The 27,196-nt window shown below is 38.8% G+C and overlaps 1 protein-coding gene across 5 annotated transcripts in view; it reads right to left on the reverse strand.

Annotated features, from left to right (window-relative positions):
* Positions 1–27,196, reverse strand: part of LOC117396900 (DENN domain-containing protein 1A-like) — a 426,143-nt gene that overhangs the window by 197,173 nt on the left and 201,774 nt on the right. For all 5 annotated transcript variants that reach the window (XM_059005297.1, XM_059005295.1, XM_059005296.1 and 2 more), the window contains one exon: positions 3,289–3,389. In XM_059005297.1, coding sequence (XP_058861280.1) covers positions 3,289–3,389 — 101 coding nt within the window. The remainder of the gene's footprint in view (positions 1–3,288; positions 3,390–27,196) is intronic.

Here is a 27,196-nt window from a genome sequence, read left to right on the forward strand (position 1 = left end):
CCAAAATAGGACAGTATAATGGTAAAAATAGTATACTAAAACCAGACCATTTTGGCACAAGTATACTTGCAGTATACTACTTTTTTGTAAGGGATGATATTGGATTCTGATCCAAACTTCTTTATACCCTCTGTTAAATGTTGAACACTGTGGGAGGTGAAAAATAACAAATGAAATAACAAATGTGCATGCATTACATATTAAAATGTGCAAGTGTTGTATATTAAACATACAAGTCAAATACTGAATACAGTACACCCTCGCTATAACAACCCTGTTTGGGTCCAAAGCCTTTTGTTCGCTATAGTAAAAGGACAATATAAAACGAACAATATAAGCTGCTGGAGTAAGTTAAGGAAGTCACCTTGCATAAAGGCATTAGCTAAATTATTAATAACATTAGTACTGTTTTTCTTCTTTGATTTTCTTTATTATTACAGTATTTGTCACTACCACCACTAATAATAACAACAGCAATGAGATTGTGAATAAAAGTAGAATTACAAGTACAGTACCTATCTGTGGCGTGCTGCACCCAGTATTCTGGCTATATCCTATTCGTTGAAGAACACAGTTGGGAAATAACGTTAACGATTTAATAAAGGTAACAACAAGATAACAAAATGTGAATCTTGGTGAGCAGAGAACAGCAGCTTGTAATTCCAGTCTGTAACTGTGTTTAAAAAATCATAGCCTTCAATATAAATATATATTTATATATTTTAGTCGTAGTGTCCATTTTACCCTTCGTTTCACTGGAGCAGACTGGATAGGGTTGCTTGTGTTGTCAGGACGTTGTCAGGGGTGTTACATGGGGCAATCCTCCTGGGATTTGGTCGCAAGCAATATAGTTGCTACAAGTAAATTAGACAGTTGCCGCTACAGCTGCTGACCCGCTTTCGAGATCAATTATTATTAATAATAAAAAAAAATCACTGAATTATTTTCATTCTCCTGTGATACTAGTAAAATTCCAGACTTTTTCAAGACTTTCATAACGGAGACATGGTTTTTCAAGCATTTTCAAGCCCTGGAAATCAGTTTGACATTTTTCCACAGTTTTTCCAGACTTCCAGACTAGCGTACGAACCCTGTACACCCCAAGTGCGACAGACACAGTCGGCTGACCGTGTCTCGCCTATGCTGGGAAGCCCTACACTGGTGGAGACAAGCCTCTCACCTGAGCGAAGGCGTAAGGATGGGAGTGATCCATAACTGTCAAGTGGTGATGACAAACGCATCCAACTCTGGTTGGGGGGCGGTCTGGGCAGGCGGTTCGCCTCACGCTTTAACATTTTCCTTCCTGTGCTCAAGAAGAGACATGTCCTTGTCTACACGGACAACATGTCAGTAGTGGCGTTGATCTGGGTCCTCACCCATCAAAATGGCGACTGCATCCTCAGAGATGACCCATTGCCCCCTGCCAGCTGCTGCAGGGCCAGCCCTGGGTGATCCTGCTGCGCATGGATCTCCTAAGTCAGGTGAAAGGCACCCTCTGGCACCCATTGACTCAGGTGTCCCCAGGCGCTCATACTAGCGACCTGTTTTCTGAAGGGTGCTCAGTGGTTATGTCCTCCTAAGGACGTCCTCCCCGAATGGAGTCTAGACGTGGTACTGGAGGCTCTCACTAAAGCCGCGTTTGAGCCTACACATTCCATAGAGTTGAAATATCTCTCTATGAAGACAGCCTTTCTATTAGCCATCACCTCCGCTAAGCGGGTTAGTGAGCTACAGGCTCTGTCAGTGCACAGTTCCTGTATGTGTATTTGGGACAATGGAAACAGGGTATCGTTGTGCACAAACCCTGCTTTCCTCCCTAAGGTGATTACGACTATTCACTTGAATCAATCAAGTGGAACTAGAGGCTCTCCATCCTCCTCCTTTTGCGGAGGAGATGGACCGGAGATTGAATTCCCTCTGCTCTGTTAGTGCATTGAGAGATTATGTGGATAGGACGAGAGAGCTGCGTCAGTCTGACCAGCAATTTGTCAGTCATGGTGAAAGGACCCGAGGTCAAGCCCTCTCTAAGCAGCGACTGTCCCATTGGATTGTGGACACAGTCTCGACTGTGTATACTAATGCCGGTCAACCCCCACCTGGGAGGGTGGCCGCACACTCTACCAGAGGTGTGGTTACGTCATGGGCCCTCTTTAGAGGAGCTTCATTGCCTGACATTTGTAATGTGGCTAGCTGGGCTACGCTGCATACATTCACCAGATTCTACCGAATTAATGTGGTAGATCCCTCTATGCATTCATTAAGCACAAGGGTCTTTGAGGTTGCACGCTCACACCACTAACACTAGTTGGCGGTAGCGAGACGTCCCTTGTATGCTGTCCACTCATACTCTCTCGTGATGGCTTTTGTATACCTTCCCAAAGGTATTGGTTGGTGGTGGTCTTCGAATTGAAAGGGAACGATAGGCTACGGACGTAACCCCGGTTCCCTGAAAGCAAAGACGACCACCAAACCCTCCGAGGAGATATCCTGTGCAGGTGCAGCATGTGAACAGTTGAATTAGAATAAGAATGTTATTGGATTTTCTATTCCAAGTCATTTAAAAACATTGCTATTTTCAGAAAAACAATATTTAAATTCAGTTTACCAAAAGCAACAGTATTCTTAAAAGTTGAACTAAAAATACAAATTGGTATCTAATTACTCCTATAAAAACATTCTGCATGACAGTTTCAGTAGTTATATAATAGAAGTTAATTATATGTAAATGTTTTTTAAAGTTAATAAAGTTAGATTTTTGGTTTCTTCTAAGGGGAGGAGTGATTTCAGTATAAAAGGGAGGCTGTGCTTGAGTAAGGGAGAAGGGTTTAGAGAGAGATGGGTGCTGCATGAGTGTCCTGGCTAGACAGAGCAATATATCTTACTGTTTTACTGCTAAAAACAGTTTCATCATCCTGCATTTAGGAGTTTTTTTTATTTTATTTTGTAAAAAGTTATTTATTTTCTTTGAAAATTTGTTTTGATATGCTTTTGTTCAGTTCAGTTCTTGGACCATTTAAAAAAATAAAAAGGAAAAAAGAGAGTTTGCAACGAATCTTCTGTTGTCCGTGTGCTTCCCTGCAATACCATCTTTGGCCACTTGGCACATCCTAACAAGCAGTAGTAATAATAATAATAATGAAAACTTTTTGGATAATGTCTCCCTCACAAGGTCTTATAGGATACACTGACCCTAGTACAATACTGATTCCAAAGTGAGCAGAGCTGGCATTTCAGACAGTATTATACTGTATTACTGTTCCCTCCAGTGTAAATAAATAAAGCCCTTACCAGCAGTAGTCAATCAGATGTTGTGGGAGAACGGGAATGTAAACATGTTGCCAGTACATGGGGTATAACATGGCTGCCGACCCATGGACACAGGCAGTTAACTGCAAACAGAGAAGAAACACAAGTACGAATGTTAATACAGTATGAACTGCAGGCTTGAGTACCAAAACAATGCCTGCTCAAAAAAGACAATGAAATACATTCACATAATGTATCAAGGACTAGGGACTGTGTTTACCAGACACAAATACTTACCCCAAAATGAAACACCATTGCCCATTTCCATATTTTCTAATTTGAATTAATTTTGAATGTCCAACATCCAAGGTAAGACTGGACCTTTTAATATTGCAACACTCATACACAGTACATTAGTTGCTTACTACAGGAAAAAGAATGATGCAAATATTGTACAAACTTCAATATGATAAGCACATGTGCTTCAGGTTAGTGCATGTCTTGTGTGTCACTTTGTATCAGCATTTTGTTGGATGCCTCCACACATCAAATCTCCAGGGGCCGGTTTTTCAAAATGTAATCTGGACCAAGTGATCCGGATTTTGTAATCCTATATTTTGTGATCGAGATTCCTTTAAAAACAAAACGAATTTCGTAATAGTAATTATTTGTAATGTGGATAGAAGTAATCCAGCAGTGGCATTTTCTGAAACACACAGGTCAAAACAATACAGATAACAGAAATCTGGAACACAAAATATCGGAAAATAAAACCTGGATCACTGTTATCCAGATTAAAACTTTTGAAAAACTGGCCCCCAGAGCAGTATTCTGGGGCAGTACCAGAAAAGAAACTGCCTTTTTTACTTTTAAAAAACAAAATGTTGACCACCAACAAAAACAAGAAAAATAAATAAATAAATAAAAACACTGAGAAACAGAACCCCCATAGCCTGCAGCACCCTATCCTATTTCCTAAACGTATACATGTAGCCAGGGAATACTACAGTATGTTCCTTTTATGTAGTTAAACATGAGGGTGTCGTTTCATCCATTACTGATTATTCCTCCACTTGTTCTACATTTCCTGGAGCCTCCATGTGATTCATGGCAGACTTCCTTGAAGCTGTGCCTGTCTATGCTGCTCTATAACCCGCAGCACAATCCAGAGGCCATATCACATGATCAGATGTTCCACTGTGAAACGGGGTATTCCTTCATTCCCCTACGAGGAACGCCCCAGACCAGAACACAATGATGAAAACGAAGACTTGTTATCAAAACCCGAGGCGAGAACAGACCGAGAATTCTTTCAAAACGTTTTTTATACTATCTATGCAGAAGTGAAATTAAACCGTAAACTTATTTTGCAGGCCTGCTATTGTAAGTGTGTAAGAATCCACAAAGTTCTACCCGTAGAAGAGGGACTTGTCACAGTTTCTCTTTTACATTTACAATGATAGAAAATCCAGCTTTGGCTAGCCATTGGTTTTAAACAGGCAAGAACTGACTCATTTTCAACCAGACAGAATGATTCAGAAGACTGTAATGCTGGTACAAGAGCTGCTTACTTAACAACATGCAGTACATTTGAAGACCATTTAAAGAAAAATTATACAGTCAATTTAATGGTGTCTTAAATAGATATAGTTAGCCTAGGCCTGTGCTCTTTTTTTATTGACCTGGGTGTAACCATGGAAACAAGACTCCCATTGCATAGCACTGTTATTCACTCCAGGTTTTTATATGAGCTTAAAGCTGCAGTGTCTCAGAGACTTTGAATTTTACACTAAATTGTTATTCCTGGGTGAACATTTTCTGCATTCTCCCAAAGTATAGCTGGCGGTGCATCTGTTTCTTCAGATATTGCTGTCTTACAAGGGGTAGTGGTGTCTGTTAGAACAGGACACGCTGATAAAAAGAAACATCTGTGTTATCCTCTGAGCACATCTTCAGATACTGTTTAAAACATTCTGATTTTAATTTTTTATATATAACCCAATATTACCTACTAACATATATAAGCATACAGTCATTTTTTAGATTCACAACACGTACTAACAGAGGGTCCTCATAATCGTGTAATAAGCACACAGCACCTGAAAGGTTAAAAACATCTGCATAAAAACAAGACAGATTATAACCAAATGCAGGAGTGTATGGTAAAAGTGTGGTGAATGAAGGCAGTTCTCGTGTTCACCATGTAGTGTGTGACACACAGACACGAATAAGGACCCTACACATCACCAGTAAAGTGTTTTTCAATATACAACTACAAGCACGGTATACTGTAGAACAACTAAACAGAGAGCTTCTACAATAAAAATCATCTTGCAGTCTGAACAAATCCTAGGTTCCCCAAATTAGGCTACGAACACATCATCTTGAAAAACAAGCTCTGTTCCTCCTAATGTTCTAAATGCTATCACTCTCATGATAATGAACAAGATAACATTGAACCACAAGTGATGCGCTGCCACTACAGATTGGGACCCTCTAAAAGCTCTAGACCACAAATGCAGACGAGCATGGTTACACAGGGTTACTCCCAGGGAAAAAAAAAAAAGGTTGCAACAGTTAAATGTTTTATTTTACTTTGTAATATCTTAACAGCAATATCTCAAGTGCTTACACCAGATCTAGCTCTTATTTCATTTCTTGTCTGTGTTACATCCTATGGTCTCTGTTTTTAAGTAACAGGACAGAGGCTGGGCATGAACCTGCGAAACCACACATCGCACATGAGTGTAAACCATTACACAATTACGCAGAGCCGCGCTCGACTGCATTGGTGGTTACCAGCGTTTGACCTCATCTCATCGCACAGACAGGGACAGAATCTATCAATCTATGTTGTTGTTTCTACAACATCATTACATACTATTGCAGCAAACGTTTTATTTTTCAAATCACTGGGTGTGCTTGTGTGCAGCTACAATCTCCTCTGTAACTATGGTTTTGTAAAGAGATTATCCATGTACTAACTCCCAGTGGCTCCAGTTCAACAGTGGGTAAAAATTACAACTGCACATCCCTTTCTAAAATCAACTCTTTAGGGATAATGGTTAACAAAAAATAGTTCATAAGCCTGGTAAATAATGATGTAAGCATGTACAGCATTAGAGAATTGTACACAACACAAACAACAGGAACGATATAGAACATATACCTTAACCCTTACATTATACTCTTTAAAGAATTTGATTACGAAGATGAACATATACAGGGCTTGAGATGTCAGATTCCTTCCTGAAGTGTCAATGTTTAATCATACTTAATGTCAAAATGAAACCAAATGACAATCATTGTCCTCCACGTAACCCTATGTGGTTGATGCCTGGACCAGTCATCTTTTCCTGCATCTCTCAACGCAAACCTTTATAGCAGCAGGTCAAGCATTTGTCTTTAAAATGAATACTGTCAAATCAAGTCGTGTGCCACAAGCAATCGGGTAACACTTTCAAAATGATACGTGACCGGGCAACGAGCCCTGAATGTCAAACTGTCATTAAGGAAGACACTATTAAAAGCCCTTTTCTTTCTAGGGTATACTGAATGCACCCTTTCATTATTTTAAGGGATACTTTATAACAACTACATTTCTTTGAATATTTAATTTTCTACTGCTATTTCATAATCATATATATATATATTTTACCAGGCTTCCTTCTGAAAGGACCCCATGAAACCTACATTTCTAAAGTGGTTTTAGAAATGGCTGCTACAGGTGCACAATTCGTTATGTCTTGTGTCTGCAGCTGTGTTTCTGTAAAGATATTTTTCACAGTTGCTGCTGTTGCACAGGGGGCATACATGGGAAGAAATAGAGGTGGTGTGAGTTATTAGAAATTGACACTGTGGCAGCTTTTTAAATTACTGACACAAAGGGGTTCATTTTTCTTGTTTTACACTTAGATTGAACTTGACAGAATATAAAGCCAATATCTCAACACGTTAGGCCTTTATCATCTGAAAACCAAAAAGTCACATGAGCCCAATAAGACAGCCACTGTAGGTCAAAGTGAAAAGTACCGTTAGATTGTGCACAAGGAATTTCCATGAAACTCTTTATAAGATAGTGGGGCTGATTCTCAAAGCCTTTTACTCAAAAAAAGTGAATTACTCAATTATTCAAAAGGAGAAAAGCAAGAAATAAGCACAACATATATTTAACTTAAGGCAGTTTAAGTTGGTTTATTACTCATTTTGTACCTTTAAAGAATGTAATTCACACATTCCAGACTAAAGCTTTAAAAACAGCACCACTAGTAGCTGAAGTGCATTGAAATAGCTTCCTAGAAAGATCTATAGTATACATGTTTCTGTGGTATTGGAAGAAGTTCTCAGCTTGTTCAGTCCCTCTCGACAGGGAAGTACAGTAACACTAGGTAACATGGGTTTATCACTCAGTGATAAAGAATGCTGTTTCTCAACACTGTCTATTTCTTTTAAATAGGTATAAGCAATAGAGGTCTCTTTCTTGAGAGGCTATATACAAGCTCCAGCTGATTCTGCTGCATGCCCCTGGGTGTAACATGCTACTCAAGGTACGAGCAGTAATGTTTAGTCTCAACACTTGATCTATTTCCAAACCTGGCTCAAAGTACTTCCCCTACTTGTTTGTTGTGAATGTTTTATTTGTATTCCCAACAAGAACAGAGCTTTCATTTGAAAAGAACCATGTTGTATGAACTAGGGTTGTCAAAGTATTTTCAGAGCACACTATCCTCTCCTTAGGCAAGAATACATGGTCTGTTATACTGGTATACCACCAAATATATCACGCCATCAATATTGCTAAGACATTCTATAAGAAACCAATAACACAATAGAAGGTATAGGGTTGTACATTCCTGGCCTCGGGTGAAGATCGATTATCCCACACAGTCATTCTGCATTGGTAGTAAACTGATAGGACTTTTTTTTTTTAAATCACTGATGTGGCTTTCTTTCTATAACATTGTATTCATGTGATGTGGTTTTCTTTCTATAACATTGTATTCATGTGATGTGGTTTTCTGTGACTCACACCTCTAAAGTTAGGACTGAAGCACTGTTTTAATGCATGGTCCATTTGTCTTGCTTTTCTCTACAGGAACATTTAACACACCCCTCATTTAAATATAATCTGAGTGGGTTTGAACTACAACTCATGAAGTGGTTAGGTACCAGGAAGCAGCAGCCACCTCTGCTCCAGACTGCTGTATTTAAAGTACCTGCAATCACAAAGTGTAAAAGACCAGCAAAGAAAGATCTTCAGCACAAGAAAAAGGATTGTTTTATGTCAGCTCATTTGACAAACAATACAATAAGATGTGCTTATCTGGGGTACCACTGCACCTGTGTGACACATTTTTCATTAAAATGTTTTACATATATTTAAAGAGTAGACAAATACCTATATAGGTATACAAAGATATTAAAGGGGTCTGAGTGGGAGAAACTGTGCAAGCCCTAGTCGTTCTACTAAACACTGATACTATTTTGGGGTATCACTGCACTTGATCATTAAAATGCTTTGCATATATCTCAAGGGGATACAATACGCTATTCAGGGATACCAGGAAATGTATTAAATAAGGTGTCAGGGTGGGATCAAAGGGGCAGTAAGTGTCCCAACCTAGTGTATTTTTTTGTACCCTGCCGGTATAAAAGATTAATAAAATCACCTTTGACTCCTGATCAGAATTTCAATATGTATACATTGAGATACTGAACAGTAATGGGTTCAAACAGAACCGCGACAGTTGAGTCCATTCCTGTGAACTGTTTAATAATTAATCACAGGAAATGCTTCTCTAATTAAACCTGTTTGAAAGCACCCAGCTTGCAACAAGTGATATTATTAAACATAATACCTAATTAGAATGCAAGTTAAAGAAAATTATCCCATCAAAATCACACTCAACAGGGAAGCTTGGAGAATCAGGCAGTGTAAATTCTGCCCAAAGTCTTTAGTCACAATGAATATTTATCACAAAATAGTTCTCAATCTCTTTTAATTCCATCTAACATGTTGTGCCTTCCAGGGGAAGACCGATCAGAAACACAAAGCTTATTTCACAACCAACCACAATCCAACAAAATAATATAATTTACACCTTTCGTAGATGTCACTGTCACATTTCATATCTACTTCACAACGAATCATTTCTACATCATTTCATATACAATTATCCAAAACTCCACATTCTAGAAATAATGATCTCTGTATATTACCATGCATTTCACTACTGCCATAGTCAACTCCCATTAAAAGAGTGCTAACCAAAATCCATTTTCTTACCTTGTACAGTATTTCGACACAATCTAATAATCTATAACCGTTAGTTTTATTAAAATATCTTTTGTGTTTGTATTTGTGTGGGATATAACATTTAAAGATCACTGATGTGGTTTTCTTTCTATAACATTGTATTCATGTGATGTGGCTTTCTTTCTATAACATTGTATTCATGTGATGTGGTTTTCTTTCTATAACATTGTATTCATGTGATGTGGTTTTCTTTCTATAACATTGTATTCATGTGATGTGGTTTTCTTTCTATAACATTGTATTCATGTGATGTGGTTTTCTTTCTATAACATTGTATTCATGTGATGTGGTTTTCTTTCTATAACATTGTATTCATGTGATGTGGTTTTCTTTCTATAACATTGTATTCATGTGATGTGGTTTTCTTTCTATAACATTGTATTCATGTGATGTGGTTTTCTGTGACTCGCACCTCTAAAGTTAGGACTGAAGCACTGTTTTAATGCATGGTCCATTTGTCTTGCTTTTCTCTACAGGAACATTTAACACACCCCTCATTTAAATATAATCTGAGTGGGTTTGAACTACAACTCATGAAGTGGTTAGGTACCAGGAAGCAGCAGCCACTTCTCCTCCAGACTGCTGTATTTAAAGTACCTGCAATCACAAAGTGTAAAAGACCAGCAAAGAAAGATCTTCAGCACAAGAAAAAGGATTGTTTTATGTCAGCTCATTTGACAAACAATACAATAAGATGTGCTTACTGTAACATCCGCAATACTGTATGTTTATTAAAAACATACCCATTTAGCAGAATTAGAAGCCATACCATTTTCAATGTAATCTTTTGGCCAATGGCACATATTACAGATATTCCACAGTATACAAAGCAGTACACCATTTTAATTCGTACTGCCAGGGGTAATTGCTTCTCATCAGCTTAAGTCTCTGATTAATTTCATGAGTCTTCCTCTCCTTTTCTCAAATGCACAAACCCGCTGCATTGAAAGAATCCATTTCTGACATTGGAGGCTTGTTGCTAGGGAGCTGACATCACTGCCCTGTGACTTTTGCTAGTGCATTGCTGCTACAAGTGAACACCTCGCTGGCTAAAATAAAAACCACATCAGCAAGTAGATATTTAATTTGCTTTGTGTTATTGTGCAATGCATGTGTATATGATAACAGTACGATATTAATGCTTTGTTTTTAATTGTTTTGTATTTTTTTTGTTTGTGATGTGCAGTACGAAATAAAACGAACAGTAATTCTAAGTGAAATTGCCTATGTATATTGCAGCTGAGGAATGCTCAGTTAGTCTGTAAAAATGGGGAGCCAACTCCAGGACCACGATATATCCGAATCCACAGTATAGTGAGGGACGATATAACAAGGGGTGGGTATATGTATATATATATATATATATATATATATATATATATATATATATATATATATATATATATATATATATATATATATACACACATATACACACACACATTTTCTTACCATGTACAGTATTTCACCACAATCTAATAATCTATAACCCAAAGGGTCTAGGAATAAGAATACGAAGAATATGCTCAAAAGAAAATGACTATGTAAAACAAAGAAATGTATTAAAAACAAATCTTAAAAAAAGAGGATACAAAGAAAGAATTATAGAGACAGAGTTAAGAAAAGTGGATAAACTAAAAAGAGATGATCTACTAGATTATAAAAATACAGATAAAAAGGTCAAGAGTCCCATTAATAATGACTTACTCTACACTTTTGCCTAATATTTTCTAAGATAGTTTGGAAACACTTGCAGATTCAGAAAAATTTAAAAAAGGCCCCAGTTGTAGCATTCAAAAGAGAAGCTAATGTAGGTGATATTTTAGTTCACAGTAAACATAAAATAATTGACAGAATAGGTTCTACAAATACTTGCACTGGTACATGTAAAGCGTGTAAATACATGGACAAAAGTAAACATATAATTAAACATAAAAACAGCACATATCCACTAAAAACTAGTACCTACTGTAAAAATAGCAATGTTGTTTATGGAATAGTCTGTGAAAAATGTGATGAAATCAAACAGAGAGACTGAAACAACTTTATATAAAATAATTCAGAACCACCTTTCATTAATAAGAAATAAATTAATTAATGAACCAATAGTACAACACTTCAGTTAAGGACATGACATAAATGATGTAAAGTTTGTAGTATTAGAACAGCTCAAATGAGACAATGTGACATATAGGAGAATAAAAAGTAAATATTATATATATATATATATATATACATATATATATACACACACACACACCAAAAAACAAACTAGTAACAACTGTTACCTTATTTTAGTTTTTTTTTTTATTTTGTTAAATATCATGAAAAATGCAAGCAATAAAAAAGAAGCAGCTATTGTCAGTGCACAGCAGTAGGCAGCCTGCCGATGACAGATGCACTCGTTTTCTGGTCAGTTACCACTCCACCCTAATTGAGAAGTGCTGTTATAGCCTGAAAGGGCTTGGTGTACCCCTACTGGGGGTAATTACATGCCCATAATCTGCACTGATCCACTTTACACCAGTCAGGAGGGAGGGCAGACCCTGTTTATTAGGAATCGAGTGCTTGCTGGGGTGTCCTTAACCCTGTACTTGCAAAGTGTTTACACTAGGTGTTTAATGATTTCATTGTCATCAAGAAATAGCGATACACAGCTTTGACAATTGACTGAAGCGGTTGTTGCCTTATAGGCTCAGGGCTTCCTGTAACATGTTATTTGTTAGGGCTGGAACTTTTTCTTTTTACCTACAAAGCAGCATAATATGGACAATAATACAATACCGGTATGTTTGACATTCAACAGTGGCAGCTATTTCTGTATTCTGTAGGGAAAATGTACTATTTACTAGGGAAAATAATTTTTTGCCCCTTGGGGTCCTGCATCTGAAAAAGCTTTATGAAAATGTCTGTAAGGTAATCTTAAACATGACATTCATGTTTTTTTTAGCAATGATTTTTGGTTGCTTTCAACTCCTTAACAACAATTCCAAGAGATAACATCGAAATTACCTTCCAACGTTTTTTTTTTTTTTTTTTTTACTCTGTGGTGGATTTAATATGTCAGAGGTAATCTTGTTTTGTTAGACTAAGACCTAGACATATTCCCTTTAACATGCACAGCTGGCCCCTTTTGGTATAGGTGTCTTCCAATGGGCACTTTGATGAGAAACAAGACGACACTCTTATACCACGAGGCACAGGGTATGTATCCGTGTCTTTAGAACTAGCATCGACACACGTCAGTATAAGATGCACTGGAAGGCTCTGAAATCTGCCGTTCTGATTGGCTGGCACTGGCATTATGATTTGTAACATCTCTTATTTGCACTAGCAAAATGATCTTTCCCATTTTCTGCAGTCTTTTGAATCTTTGCTTGTATTTTATACTTCAATTTCAATTTCAAAACCAGCACTAGATGAAAAGCTGCTGCTGCTTCCTGCTACCTTGTTGATGATCAACGTCACTGCAATGGTCTCGCTGCAATCGGATCATGTGACATACAGCAAACAAACCAGGACGCAGCAACTACAGCGTAATATTGGAAAGCACAACAAAAGAGGGACAAGTAATCACTTTAAAACTCATAGGAGGTAAGACAGTGGAATTTAAATCATTGGTAAACGTAGCAAAACAAAATAAAACATCTACAATTATTTTACCTGCTCCTACAAACACTTACAACTGGGCTGTCTACATCACTGTTTAATTTGAAATGCAAAAATCTCAAATCAGTGCCCAGGACGACCCTCCACCTATAGCTGTATGCCAGCTCTAACTTTCGAAAGCCCCGTTATAAAGAGAACTGGGGTTATCAGTCTGAGGTTGCACAGTGCCGGTATTGGAGAGATCAGGCAGCAGGTGCACTTCTACATGTGTAATCTTTCTAAACAGATCTTTGGTTTTAAACCTCAGGGAAGATATGTTGCTACTTTAATAACTTCAATAAGGAAATACAGCATGTGAGATGAAACTGAATCATAGATCCTTCACCTAGTCAAATACACCAAATTCCAGCCACATGTGTAGTTAATTTGAACAATATCTGAGATACAATTGAGTCAGAATACAATTATCAAGAGGGCCCCCTGAACATTTAACAACAAAGGTCTGTTGTATGACTAAACCAAGTCTTTGTCTACTAAGGAAGTGGTATTAAAACAGTCTGGCACATTAAATCCATGCCTTGCTTACGGCTTGTATTTCTTTTTTCATTCATTCATTCCTACAAATAATAATAATAACAATAATAATAATAATATGCACACACCACCTTCTTGCCATTAGTGAGACAATGTATAGTGTTTTGTCCATCTCCCGTTTTCTTGGTGACTTTCCAACTACTGGTTCTTGGCTTCTGCTGTGCACAGTTTGTAATACAATTTTAAACAAAGACTGTGAGTTGTTCATACAGCTAGTCATGCAGACACACATGCAGTGTGGCCCTGGCTGCAGACCAACATACTGTACAGGCCCTGTCTTCTTTCACTTGCACCTACTCAGCCTGTGGCCACCCAGCCTCTACTGTTTAACCCCTTTCCATGTCTCCTCTCTCACACAATGTATGTAGTATTACCACAGTAAAGGGCACTATAACTAGGCTTGCTTCTTATTGACCTTTATTTTTCAGAAAATACTGTAATAAATCACTCACCTTTTACATCTTCATTGGAGCACCATGAAACCTGTACATAATACACCACTTTCAGTTTATGAGTCGCTTCTGACCAGCCTAGCTGACGACACACTGTGATTTGGTGGGGAGGAGATACTGGTATTCAAAGTGATTGATAGGAAAGGTCAGGTATGACTGACACCCGGTTCATTTGCTGTGGTTTTCCATAGCTTGGATACTCCTTGTCCCGGATGCATTTGGAAAGCAAAATATGTCCATGACGAGAGCTATCCAAGCAAAGAACACATTAAACATGTATCCTTGTGAGTAGCCCTTGGAGCCCAAGTACTGTGTTAGACCCTGAAACCTAAATGCCTACAATGAGCAAGCCTATAACACAGTACTCTGTGAGACCCTGAAACCTAAATGCCTACAAGGAGCAAGCCTATAACGCAGTACTCTGTGAGACCCTGAAACCTAAATGCCTACAAGGAGCCAGCCTATAACGCAGTACTTTGTGAGACCCTCAAACCTAAATGCCTGCAAGGAGCCAGCCTATAATGCAGTATTTTTAACACAATGACTTTGCAATGCACCATTATTATTCTATAGACAATAAGGTACTCCTAAACAATTTAACACCATTCTCACTTGGTATTATACCATGCAACCTGTTATAAGGTGGCATGGCCTTCTTGTCCCATAATGCCTTTCAACTAGCACCTGCATTCTCATGAAGGTATGAACATAATAGCACAGTCTGAGTTATCTTTCCTATACTACTAGTGGTCTGCAGTTCTGACTGCCCTAGACCTGTATGCAGCTCCGCAGTATTAAAAACAGTTGCAGCTAACAAACTACCACAGTAAACATGATTTATATTTTAACATATGATCTTTGGTAGCGTGCCAAGTTAATGAATTGAGTCTTGCACTTCTTAGGTCATTTCCTCTGGAGGGTGAACTACCCACCAGCTGCTTCCACTATTGGCGGACAAACTTCCAGCCAGCAACATGCTTTGACCTGAAGGCACCACCGAGGTGATATTACTTAGGAAGTGTAACAGACTTCCTAAGAGAAGGATGGAAACCGAGAACAATCTAATGTATTACCAAAAATCATGTTTTAAAATAAAAATACATGTTTGCTCTCTTTCAAAACTGCACCTAACGGAAGTGCAAAACAGCAATATGTATACCGTGAGTGTTTTGTTTGTTTTGTCCTGTGTAGTAATTGTTGTATTTGTCATTGCTAGACGGCTAAACAATCCGGGAGCTGTTGCTAAGGGGCCAGTTTCCAAACCCGGACTTCACATCCCTCCTGTGCACATTACCTGTATCTCACCACCTGCACTAAGAGCGCTCACTGTGGACTTGTGACCGTGTTGTGTTTGTGTTGTATACCGTGTCGTATTATTTCAGGACTGAACCCATTGGTTTGCATGGAGCGATACACATTGCTGTGTAAAGCCTGTGCTTATTATTTAAGTGTTGCCGGCATGCAACCCAGCCAAATAAAGAGCTGTTTTACCGTGGACTGCCTTGTGTCTATTCTTCCTGAGCACCGCATCACCAATACACCTGCACACTGCAAACCACTTTGCCACAGTCCTTCATGGCTTTTACTACAAGCACTTGATGGCAGACCAACAGCCTGCTCCCGTACTTCAAAGAACCACCTATTCATCATTAACTAACTTCTTGCTAGATTTCCATGCATTATAGTACCGGTAAGGGATACTACTGTTCAAAGCCCTGAGATTTACATTTCTTGCAAGCTCCTGAAGTGGGGTAGAGTGTTGAAAAGATGTTATCATTATCATCCTGGGGGCCACTGAACTGATCTAAATACTGCACGAGATCTGGATTTTTAAAATCATGGTGCACAAAACAAGAGACCTACAGATCTTAAGGAGGCAGTGTGGTCCAGTGGTTAAAGTTCAGGGCTTGTAACCAGGAAGTCATCGGTTCAAATCCCACCTCTGCCACTGACTGACTCACTGTGTGACCCTGAGCAAGTCACTTAACCTCCTTGTGCTCCGTCCTGCGGATGAGATGTTAAATCAGTGTCCTATTGTAAGTGACTCTGCATATAATAAACAGTTCACAGACTACCTCTGTAAAAGTCCACTATAAAAGGTGCTATATACAGTGCCTTGCATAAGTATTCACCCCCCTTGGACTTTTCCACATTTTGTAGTGTTACAACCTGGAATTAAAATGGATTTAATTAGGATTTTTTGTCACTGATCTACACAAAATAGTCCATAATGTCGAAGTGGGAAAAAAAATCTACATATTTTTCAAAATTATTTACAAATAAAAAACTGAAAAGTCTTGATTGCATAAGTATTCACCCCCTTTGCTGTGACACCCCTAAATAAGTTCTGGTGCAACCAACTGCCTTCAGAAGTCACATAATTAGTTGAATGGAGTCCACCTGTGTGCAATTAAAGTGTCACATGATCTCAGATTAAATACACCTGTTTCTGGAAGGCCCCAGAGTTTGTTAGAGAGCATATCTAAACAAACAGCATCATGAAGACCAAGGAGCTATCAAAACAAGTCCGGGATAAAGTTCTGGAGAAGCACCAATCAGGGTTGGGTTATAAAAAAAATATCCCAAACTTTGAACATCCCCCGGAGCACCGTTAAATCCATTATTAAAAAATGGAAAGAATATGGCACAACCGCTCCGCCTAGAGAAGGCCGTCCACCAAAACTCAGTGACCAGGTAAGGAGGGCATTAGTCAGAGAAGCAACCAAGAGGCCAATGGTAACTCTGAAGGAGCTGGAGAGATCCACAGCTGAGATGGGAGAAACCGTCCATGGGACAGCTATAACCCGGATGCTCCACAAAGCTGGGAAGAGTGGTAAGAAGAAAGCCATTGCTGAAAAAACCCATATCAAATCCCGTTTGGATTTTGCCAAAAGGCATGTGGGAGAAAAGGTTCTCTGGTTTGATGAGACCAAAATTTAACTTTTTGGCCTTAACGCAAAATGCTATGTGTGGCGCAAAGCCAACACTGCTCATCACCCTGAGAACACCATCGCCACGGTGAAGCATGGTGGTGGCAGCATCATGTTATGGGGATGCTTTTCATCGGCAGGGACTGGGAAACTGGTCAGGATTGAGGGCAAGATGGATGGAGCCAAATACAGGCAAATTCTAGAGGAAAACCTGTTTCAGTCTGCAAGAGACCTGGGACTGGGGCGGAGGTTCACCTTCCAGCAGGACAATGACCCTAAACACACAGCCAAAGCTACACTGGAGTGGTTTAAAAACAAGAAGCCGAATGTCTTAGAATGGCCCAGTCAAAGCCCAGACCTCAATCCGATTGAGAATCTGTGGCAAGACTTGAAAACTGCTGTTCACCAACGGTCCCCATCCAACTTGACAGAGCTTGAGCAATTTTGCCAAGAAGAATGGGCAAAAATTGCAGGATCCAGATGTGCAAAGCTGGTAGAGACTTACCCAAAAAGCTGTAATTGCTGCCAAAGGTGCTTCTACCAAGTATTGACTCAGGGGGGTGAATACTTATGCAACCAACAAATGTCTTTTTTTTTGTTTAATTAACTTTTGTGTCACAAAATAAAAATATTTTGCACCTTCAAAGTGTTAAGTATGTTGTGTAAATCAAATGATAAAAATCCCAATTAAATCCATTTTAAGTCCAGGTTGTAACACTACAAAATGTGGAAAAGTCCAAGGGGGGTGAATACTCATGCAAGGCACTATATAAAATAAAAGACATTATTATATTACACCACTCACTCGATACATCGCGGGTGAAATCCGCTATATATCAAGGGCCGTGATATAGCGAGAGACCCATAGAAAAACAAATAGGCTAACAAATACTGTACAATCACTCCTTCGTTTTATCATGGGCATCAGGGTCCAATAAATCCTCTACGCAACCCGCTTTTTCTCATTTTTCATTTAAAAAGTACCGTTTTAATTCTTACAGTGGAGGGTAATTGCTTCTCATCAACTTCAGTCTCCAAATAATTTCAGGAGTCTTCCTCTCCTTTCTCAAATGTACAAACCTGTTGCATTGAAAGAATCCATTCCCAACACAAGAGGCTTGTTGCTAGGGAGCTGATGACATTATCTTGTGACTTTTGCTAGTGCATTGCTGCCACAAGTGAACACCTTGTTGGCTAAAATAAAAACCGCTTCAGCAAGTAGATATTTAATTTGCTTTGTGTTATTGTGCAATACATGTGTATATGATAGCAGTATGATATTAATGTTTTGTTTTTAATTATTTTGTATATTTTTGTTTGATGTGCAGTACAAAATAAAACAAACAGTAATTCTAAGTGCCTATGTATACTGCAGCTAAGGCATACGCAGTTAGACAGTAAAAATGGGGAGCCAACTCCAGGACCGTGAAATATCTGAATCCGATGTATAGCGAGGGGTGAGATAACAAAGGGTGGGTGTATTAATGTTGACAGAATCAAGTTTTAAAACCACAAGAATGGTCCACTGTTTCTTCCAATGAACCCTATTCACAAAGCTTTAACCAATTTGTTTTTTAAAGTAGCTACATGCGGTATGTTGTTAAAATACATATGCATTCCATTACTATTTAATGATGTTTGCAGTCTGTCTGAGGGGTTCTGTTGCTTCAACATCGACTTCTAAATATGCCTTTACCTGGCTTTCAGTTTGTCTACTGCCAAGGCTGCTGTGGCCACTGACTGTGTACGAGGTTTCTTTGACAACAGTTGAGAAGCTAGAAGCTTGAATCATTCATACATCAGGAAATGGTTGGGAGTTCCACGCTGCCTCAGCAGAGTGGGACTTTATGGTAAAGGAATACTGCAGCTACCAGTCTCCGCTCTAACTGAGGAGTTTAAGTGCACCAAGGTCCGATTGGAAATTACATTAGTAGAGTCACCCGACAAATGCGTAAGGGAGGCAGCACCTGTGTTGAAAACTGGAAGAATGTTAGGTGGTAAAGAATGCCGTGGAAGATGCAAAGGATGCCCTTCAAATCAATGACATTAGGAGGGCAAGTTCAGCATGGACATGGCACAAAGCAAACCCCAGCTCAAAGGAGGAAGCTAGTAGTCAACGAGGTGCAAAAGCAGGAGGAGAGGATAAGGTGTGTAAAGGCCATTTCCCAGGCCAAGCAGGGAGAATGGATGAGATGGAGAGTGTGGAACAACGCAAGATCGGCTGGCAAGACCTATGGACAATGGAACAGAGCAGAATAAGTTTCCTCATCAGATCAACATATGATGTTCTCCCATCACCACAGAACCTAAACCTCTGGGTGGGTGAGGATCCCTCATGTCCTTTGTGTTCATCACCTGCAACATTAAGGCACATTTTGACATGATGTAAGGTGGGTATTAGCCAAGGACAGTTTACTTGGCACCATGACCAGGTGCTGAGATATTTGGCCTTAGCATTGGAAGACAAGCGTAACATGACCAATAAGCTGCCACCAGTTCCATCAAAGCATTACACACAAAAGACAATATTCCTCCGTCCAGGAGAGCAACCACCAAGAAAAGGTGTTAAAACCAAGCCTCGCCCAGGACAACTGGAAGCTGCTAGAGACTGGAAAATGCTGGCAGATGTTGGTCAATGGCTTATTTTTCCACCCGAGATTGCCACCATTAACCTTCAACCAGACATTGTCTTGTGGTCTGGATCAGCACGCCTTGTTCATCTGGTAGAGTTAACAGTGCCATGGGAGGATGCTGTGGATGAGGCGTATGAGAGGAAGAAACTTCGGTATGCTCAACTAGCTGCTGAAGCGGAAAAGCGAGGATGGAGAGTCCGGGTTTACCCAGTGGAGGTGGGTTGTCGAGGATTTGTGGTACACTCTACAACCCGGTTTCTCAGAGATGTCGGGTTCAGTGGTCAAGAGTTGCATCGCACAGTAAAGAACTTATCTGAAGCAGCAGAAAGGAGCAGCAGTTGTCTGTGGTTGAGACAGAAATATTCTGGCTGGGGATCTCAAGCACAATAGAAAGAAAGCAACGCTGATGTACGGGTAAGTAAGCTGGGCTGAGTTGAGTGGACGGAGGGGGGTGATGCTGGGACGCCAGAATCACTGTTGAGCCCTCTTGAGGTGTCGGGGATGGAAGGTGCCCACTTGAAGACCCCAGAGATGTACCCTACTTAGCTCAATCCAGACGGTTGTCATGCTGATGCGCTGGGGAGACCGCACTGTGGTTGATCCCCGGAGCCAGCATCGCAGCCGTTGTGTGTGTTGATGCACTGGGGAACAAAAAAGCTGATCCCTGGAGCCAGCATTACACTTCCACCATCAACACCAGGCAGAAAGATATGGATGGAGATGCAGATGGATCACAGTAGTTTATTGTAAAGCTACGTCTTAGTTGGTGCTTATCTTGGCGAGAGCCGAGTTCAAATCAGCGTGAAGTTTTAACATCTACTCTCATGTAATGGAAATCACATCCATTAAAATCATGTGACAATGTGACCTTTCAACCAGCCCACTTGAACTATTCATATATATATATATATATATATATATATATATATACAGACGTGCTCAAATTTGTTGGTACCCTTACAGCTCATTGAAATAATGCTTCATTCCTCCTGAAAAGTGATGAAATTAAAAGCTATTTTATCATGTATACTTGCATGCCTTTGGTATGTCATAGAATAAAGCAAAGAAGCTGTGAAAAGAGATGAATTATTGCTTATTCTACAAAGATATTCTAAAATGGCCTGGACACATTTGTTGGTACCCCTTAGAAAAGATAATAAATAATTGGATTATAGTGATATTTCAAACTAATTAGTTTCTTTAATTAGTATCACACATGTCTCCAATCTTGTAATCAGTCATTCAGTCTATTTAAATGGAGAAAAGTAGTCACTGTGCTGTTTGGTATCATTGTGTGCACCACACTGAACATGGACCAGAGAAAGCAAAGTAAAGAGTTGTCTGAGGAGATCAGAAAGAAAATAATAGACAAGCATGGTAAAGGTAAAGGCTACAAGACCATCTCCAAGCAGCTTGATGCTCCTGTGACAACATATGCAAATATTATTAAGAAGTTTAAGGTCCATGGAACTGTAGCCAACCTCCCTGGGCGCGGCCGCAAGAGGAAAATCGACCCCAGATTGAACAGAAGGATAGTGCGAATGGCAGAAAAAGAACCAAGGATAACTGCCAAAGAGATACAAGCTGAACTCCAAGGTGAAGGTACGTCAGTTTCTGATCGCACCATCCGTCGCTTTTTGAGCGAAAGTGGGCTCCATGGAAGAAGACCCAGGAGGACTCCACTTTTGACAGAAAAACATAAAAAAGCCAGACTGGAATTTGCTAAAATGCATATTGACAAGCCACAATCCTTCTGGGAGAATGTTCTTTGGACAGATGAGTCAAAACTGGAGCTTTTTGGCAAGTCACATCAGCTCTATGTTCACAGACGAAAAAATGAAGCTTTCAAAGAAAAGAACACCATACCTACAGTGAAACATGGAGGAGGCTCGGTTATGTTTTGGGGCTGCTTTGCTGCGCCTGGCACAGGGTGCCTTGAATCTGTGCAGGGCACAATGAAATCTCAAGACTATCAAGGCATTCTGGAGCGAAACGTACTGCCCAGTGTCAGAAAGCTCTGTCTCAGTCGCAGGTCATGGGTCCTCCAACAGGATAATGACCCAAAACACACAGCTAAAAGCATCCAAGAATGGATAAGAACAAAACATTGGACTATTCTGAAGTGGCCTTCTATGAGTCCTGATCTGAATCCTATCGAACATCTATGGAAAGATCTGAAACTTGCAGTCTGGAGAAGGCACCCATCAAACCTGAGACAGCTGGAGCAGTTTGCTCAGGAAGAGTGGGCCAAACCAGGTGCAGAAGTCTCATTGAGAGCTACAGAAAACGTTTGATTGCAGTGATGCCTCTAAAGGTTGTGCAACAAAATATTAGGTTAGGGGTCCCATCATTTTTGTCCATGCCATTTTCATTTGTTTTATTATTTACAATATTATGTTGAATAAAAAATCAAAAGCAAAGTCTGATTTCTATTAAATATGGAATAAACAATGGTGGATGCAAATTACTTTTGTCAGTTTCAAGTTATTTCAGAGAAAATTGTGCATTCTTTGTTTTTTGTGGAGGGGTACCAACAAATTTGAGCACGTCTGTATAAATATATATATATATATATATATATATATATATATATATATATATATATATATATATATATACGCTCAAAGTCAGGTAAAAACAGATATAAAGAAACACTATAATTCACATAATTCAATATTGGAGTAAACCAGAACCACTCAGAATGATTGCAAGCATCATACAACTGCACTGACTTCTGAAGCTATTTTAAAGAATGTCATTTTAATGAATAAAATACACCTTGATAGTCATGAAAAGTAGTTGGAAATGTCATTTAAATAGCTTTTCATACAGCTGTAGTCAAAAGTTTACATACCCCAATAGAAATGTATAATTTCTCAATTTCTCGAAAACAAATAATTATAAGAAAAATCTTTTGTAGCAAAAGTTTTGCCTTTGTGGATGAGGAAAACAAGTTACAAGAAAGATGTCTACAATTATTTATTTCAGCAATGTTTTTTGAAAACTCAAAAAATGCTTATTCTAAAGTATTCACACCCTGACAAGGAAAATTAAATTAATAGCTAGTTGAGGCACCCTTAGCAATAATAACCTCTTTTAAACAATTGAGATATTTGTCAATGAACTTTTGGTATGATTCTTTAGTGATTTTTGATCATTCTTCAATGCAAAATTGTTCCAGTTCATTCAAATTCCGAGGACCTCTCTTATGCACAGCCTTCTTCAACTCATACCAAAGTTTCTCAATTGGATTTAGATTAGGACTTTGACTAGGCCATCCCAGAACCTTGATTTTATTCTTCTTTAACCATTCTGAAGCAGATTTTGATGTGTGCTTTGGATCATTGTCATGTTGAAGTTGTGCTTTAAACCAAGTTTTGTAGATGAGGGTTTCAGATGATTGGCCAATATCTTTTGGTATGCTAGGGAATCCATTTTACCATGTATTGGAAATAAATGTCCTGTGCCATGAGAGAAAAAACAGCCCCATAGAAGGATATTACCACCTCCATGCTTGACAGTAGGTATAGTGTTCTTTTCTTTGTACGCCTCACCAAACTTTTTCCAAACGTAGCGACGCTCATCGTGACCAAATAGCTCGATTTTTGTTTCATCACTCCACAAAACCAGAACTCATTCAAATGTTGTTTTGTAAACTTTAAGCGATTGTCCTTGTGATGTTTTCCTAAGAGTGTCTTTTTCCTTGGCCTGCGACCATTGAGACCTTCACCATGTTAATACTCGACCTATGGTTGAAATGGAAACCCCAGACCCACTTGCTCATAATTCTTCTACTTGTTCTTGGTGAAAGAACCTTCTTTCTTCCAGACCGAGGGAGCGTTGTGACAGTACCTTTATACTTCTTGATAATAGAAACAGTAGTTGAAATTTATGACAATAAATCATGTTCTGCCTAAGGTCTTCAGATAGCTCTTTACTTTTTCCCATATTGACTTATTGGTAATGACAGCAATCACCCTATGCCTAACCCTTTTATACTCTCTAAGAATGTTCACCTACAATCCAGCATTTTCTAGACTTTTCCAGATTTAGGTTCTGCATTATCATACTGAACTTTCTAGCACCTTGTAGACAATACTATGATAGCATCAAAGGGTATGAATACTTCTGAATTAGCATTTTTGGAGTTTTACAACAAAAAAAAAGCTGAAATAAATAATTGCAGACATCTATTTCTTGTAACTTTTTTTCCTCATCTACAAAAGCAAAATGTTTGCTACAAAAGATTTTCCCTAAAATTCTTTGTTTTTTCGAGAAATTTCTAGAAATTATAAATTTTCATTGGGGTATGAAAATTTTTGACTACAACTGTATATTTCCCTACTACTGCATTCTGTGGTGTTTGCAATCCTACAGAGCGGCTCTGTCAATCCAATACAGAGTTATTACCATTGTCTCTAAATCTGTCTTTACCTGACTTTGAGCGTGCCTGGAGAACCTTACGGGTCAGCATAGTGCAGTCCTGACAATAAGGGCTCTGTAGAGAAGATCACAGTGTCTACACAAGTGCAGTCCTGACAATAAGGGCTCTGCAGAGAAGATCACAGTGTATACACAAGTGCAGTCCTGACAATAAGGGCTCTGCAGGGAAGATCACAGTGTCTACACAAGTGCAGTCCTGACAATAAGGGCTGTGCAGAGAAGATCACAGTGTCTACACAAGTGCAGTCCTGACAATAAGGGCTCTGCAGAGAAGTAGTGTGGGCAAAGGCAGATTTAGAGATACAAGGATCAGAATCCAGAACCACTCACAATGATTGAAATCCCATATCCTAGTAAGAGGAGTGTAAAGAAAAGCAATTCAAATTACATTTGAAGCCACTTTCTCTTCAAAAGAATGCCAATGGGCATATATTGCTAATCCTCATAGGGAAAAATGATATTTAAAATGAAGTACCTCAAAAAAAGAATGCTACAGTAAAACACGTACACACTTCATTGCTTGTAAGCCTTTTCTTTGCTGTGTGCAAGTGGGAATGTGAGTTATCCACAAGAGACCCAGGATTTCAGAAAAAGCCAGCTGGATATGAACAGCTGTCTTCTTGTACAAATTCAGCAAAAAAACAACAACTCTTCAAACATTGTGTTGTCTACATTCTTCAGAGCAAAGCTTAAAAGAGCACCAATTTACCTTGAAAGCAGAGTGAAAGAATAGATTGATTAGTGACTGCATTTCTATTACAGTTTTTCCTTAAGCCATGTACTGTATGAACACTTGAATACATTAGTGACAGTTACAAATTAGCCAGGTTATGGATCAGGAATATAATGATGTAGTATCTATTGAAACAAAAAGGGGACTAACTGGGACCCCACTTCTAATACCAGTGAAGAAATACTGCCATACTGTACGTTTCCAAAAGAGAATTGTCACTGCTTATTTCTCTTAAAGGCATATATTAGATTATGAAAAATGTTCTCCTACTATGTGCGTTCTCTAATATTATCTATTGTTTTTTCTGTTAAGATCATTATTCACCATGTTTACTAACTTTTCTATCAAAAGTTGATTCTGAAAAGATGATGATTCTTCTCAAGTAAGACAGAAAAGCATATTAGTGCAGCACTGTGTACAGAACACTGTGTGCAATCCTATGCTTCCCAGCTCACTTTGTCTTGAGGAGATAGTCATGGTACTTTGTATCCACCCACTCTAACATGTAAGTTATCTATTGAAATGTTCCCTAATAATAAACAGGTTTGTATAATGTATCTGTAAAAACTGGACAATACATTTCAGAACCCCTGTAATTCTATTTGATTTCCCAGTTTGATGGGGTACATCCTGCACAGAATAACCATGTTTGAGGGGCACCATTTCATTTCAAATAGAGCCTCAGTAATATCGCAGCATGAAACATGATTTAACCGTTCAATAAAGATTTGACCTGTTAAAAACACAGCAAGTTTTGTCACAAATGTAAACAACACTACAAAACTCTATAAAAATGGATTCTGCAAGCCAATAAGAAATGAGGTTGATTTTCATTAACTTCCGTTAACTTTCATTCGCTCTCCGGTTTTAGCTTCACTATCAAAATAAAAATGGTATCTTTCTTGACGACAGGAAGAGAAACAAACTTTCATAAGCCACTGCATTCTCAAGAGCTATTAAAACGTGTCCTGCTTACACATCGAATAAAAACACTCAATCAATATGCATTAGCAAGTTAAAAGAAAAACATACTCTTTTGTGCAATACACTACATGGCAATAGTATTGACGACTAAGAAATCATTTAAGTGAGCATGTGGAAACAGAAAGCTCACATTGATGAAACCCCCTTACTGAGAGACAGACAGCGGTTTCTGCCCTGGGCTTTAATCTCGTGGGCACTTGGAGCTGAAGTAGCATTATTAAACATCATTGAGGTGAGTGCCGTACATAAGAAGCAAAACACTCGGGTTATTAGCATCCAAGACACATAAAAGTCCTGAAACCCTCTCCAAAGCAGACGCATTACAGTTTGCATTGCCTCACTCACACACTGCGCCATTTCCTTTAAGTGGCTGTAGCTAACGGTATCTGCTGTGAACTTCCATGTGCTATATAGGACATAAGTGTGTAGTTATGAAAGAACATCATAGAAAACATGTATTATCATTTAAAAATGGTATCTGGTACTGGTTTAAAAGAAATTAAGCTCTTTTACTTCCAGGTAGTTTTTCACTCTCCAAGTGCAACTGTTCCCATCCCTTCAAAGTCTTCTTTACTGTGATTAAACTATCAGCTGCTTTCCATAATGACTGACTCATTTGCTGTCAGTGACCTGCTTTGATCAAAAGACAGTGACGTGAATTGACCTAAACTGCACATTTGCAACCTATATAGAAAGTGAAGGACAGAAGTAAGACCCAAAAATATTGTGCAGCTGCAACCTCTTAAAGCAGTGCATCCAATCCATGATGTGTCAGTCAAGGATACTGACGGACCATGGATATATTCTTATCATTGTAAATGCAGTTCATTGCTAGTCTTAGTATAATAATATTTGTTTAAAGGGTTAAACAAAACTTGAAGGGATACTTTATTTCTACATTTCTATATATTTCTTGCCCTTTTAATACCCTTTAATGAGTGTTCACTATTGCCCTGTACTGCAGTACACACCTAGTGGCCATTTCTAAATCCACCTCACTTCAGAAATTCAGCTTGTCAGTCTTTTCAAGAGCAGCCACCACGGTTAAAAAAGAACATTAGTTCAAAGTCAGGTAAATAATGATTGAAACAGAGATTTATATAAAAAAAAAAAACTAAAAAAAAAACTCATACATACATAATAAGATGGTTGTAAAGCTAAACAATTACGACCCACTGTTTTGTAGCTGCAAAAGAGAGGAAGTCCTGCAGCCACTCTCTCTCTCACACCCCCCCACACCCACACCGATGCACACC

This window comes from Acipenser ruthenus, chromosome 31 (genome assembly GCF_902713425.1).
Source record: "Acipenser ruthenus chromosome 31, fAciRut3.2 maternal haplotype, whole genome shotgun sequence".
Taxonomy (NCBI): Eukaryota; Metazoa; Chordata; class Actinopteri; order Acipenseriformes; family Acipenseridae; genus Acipenser; species Acipenser ruthenus.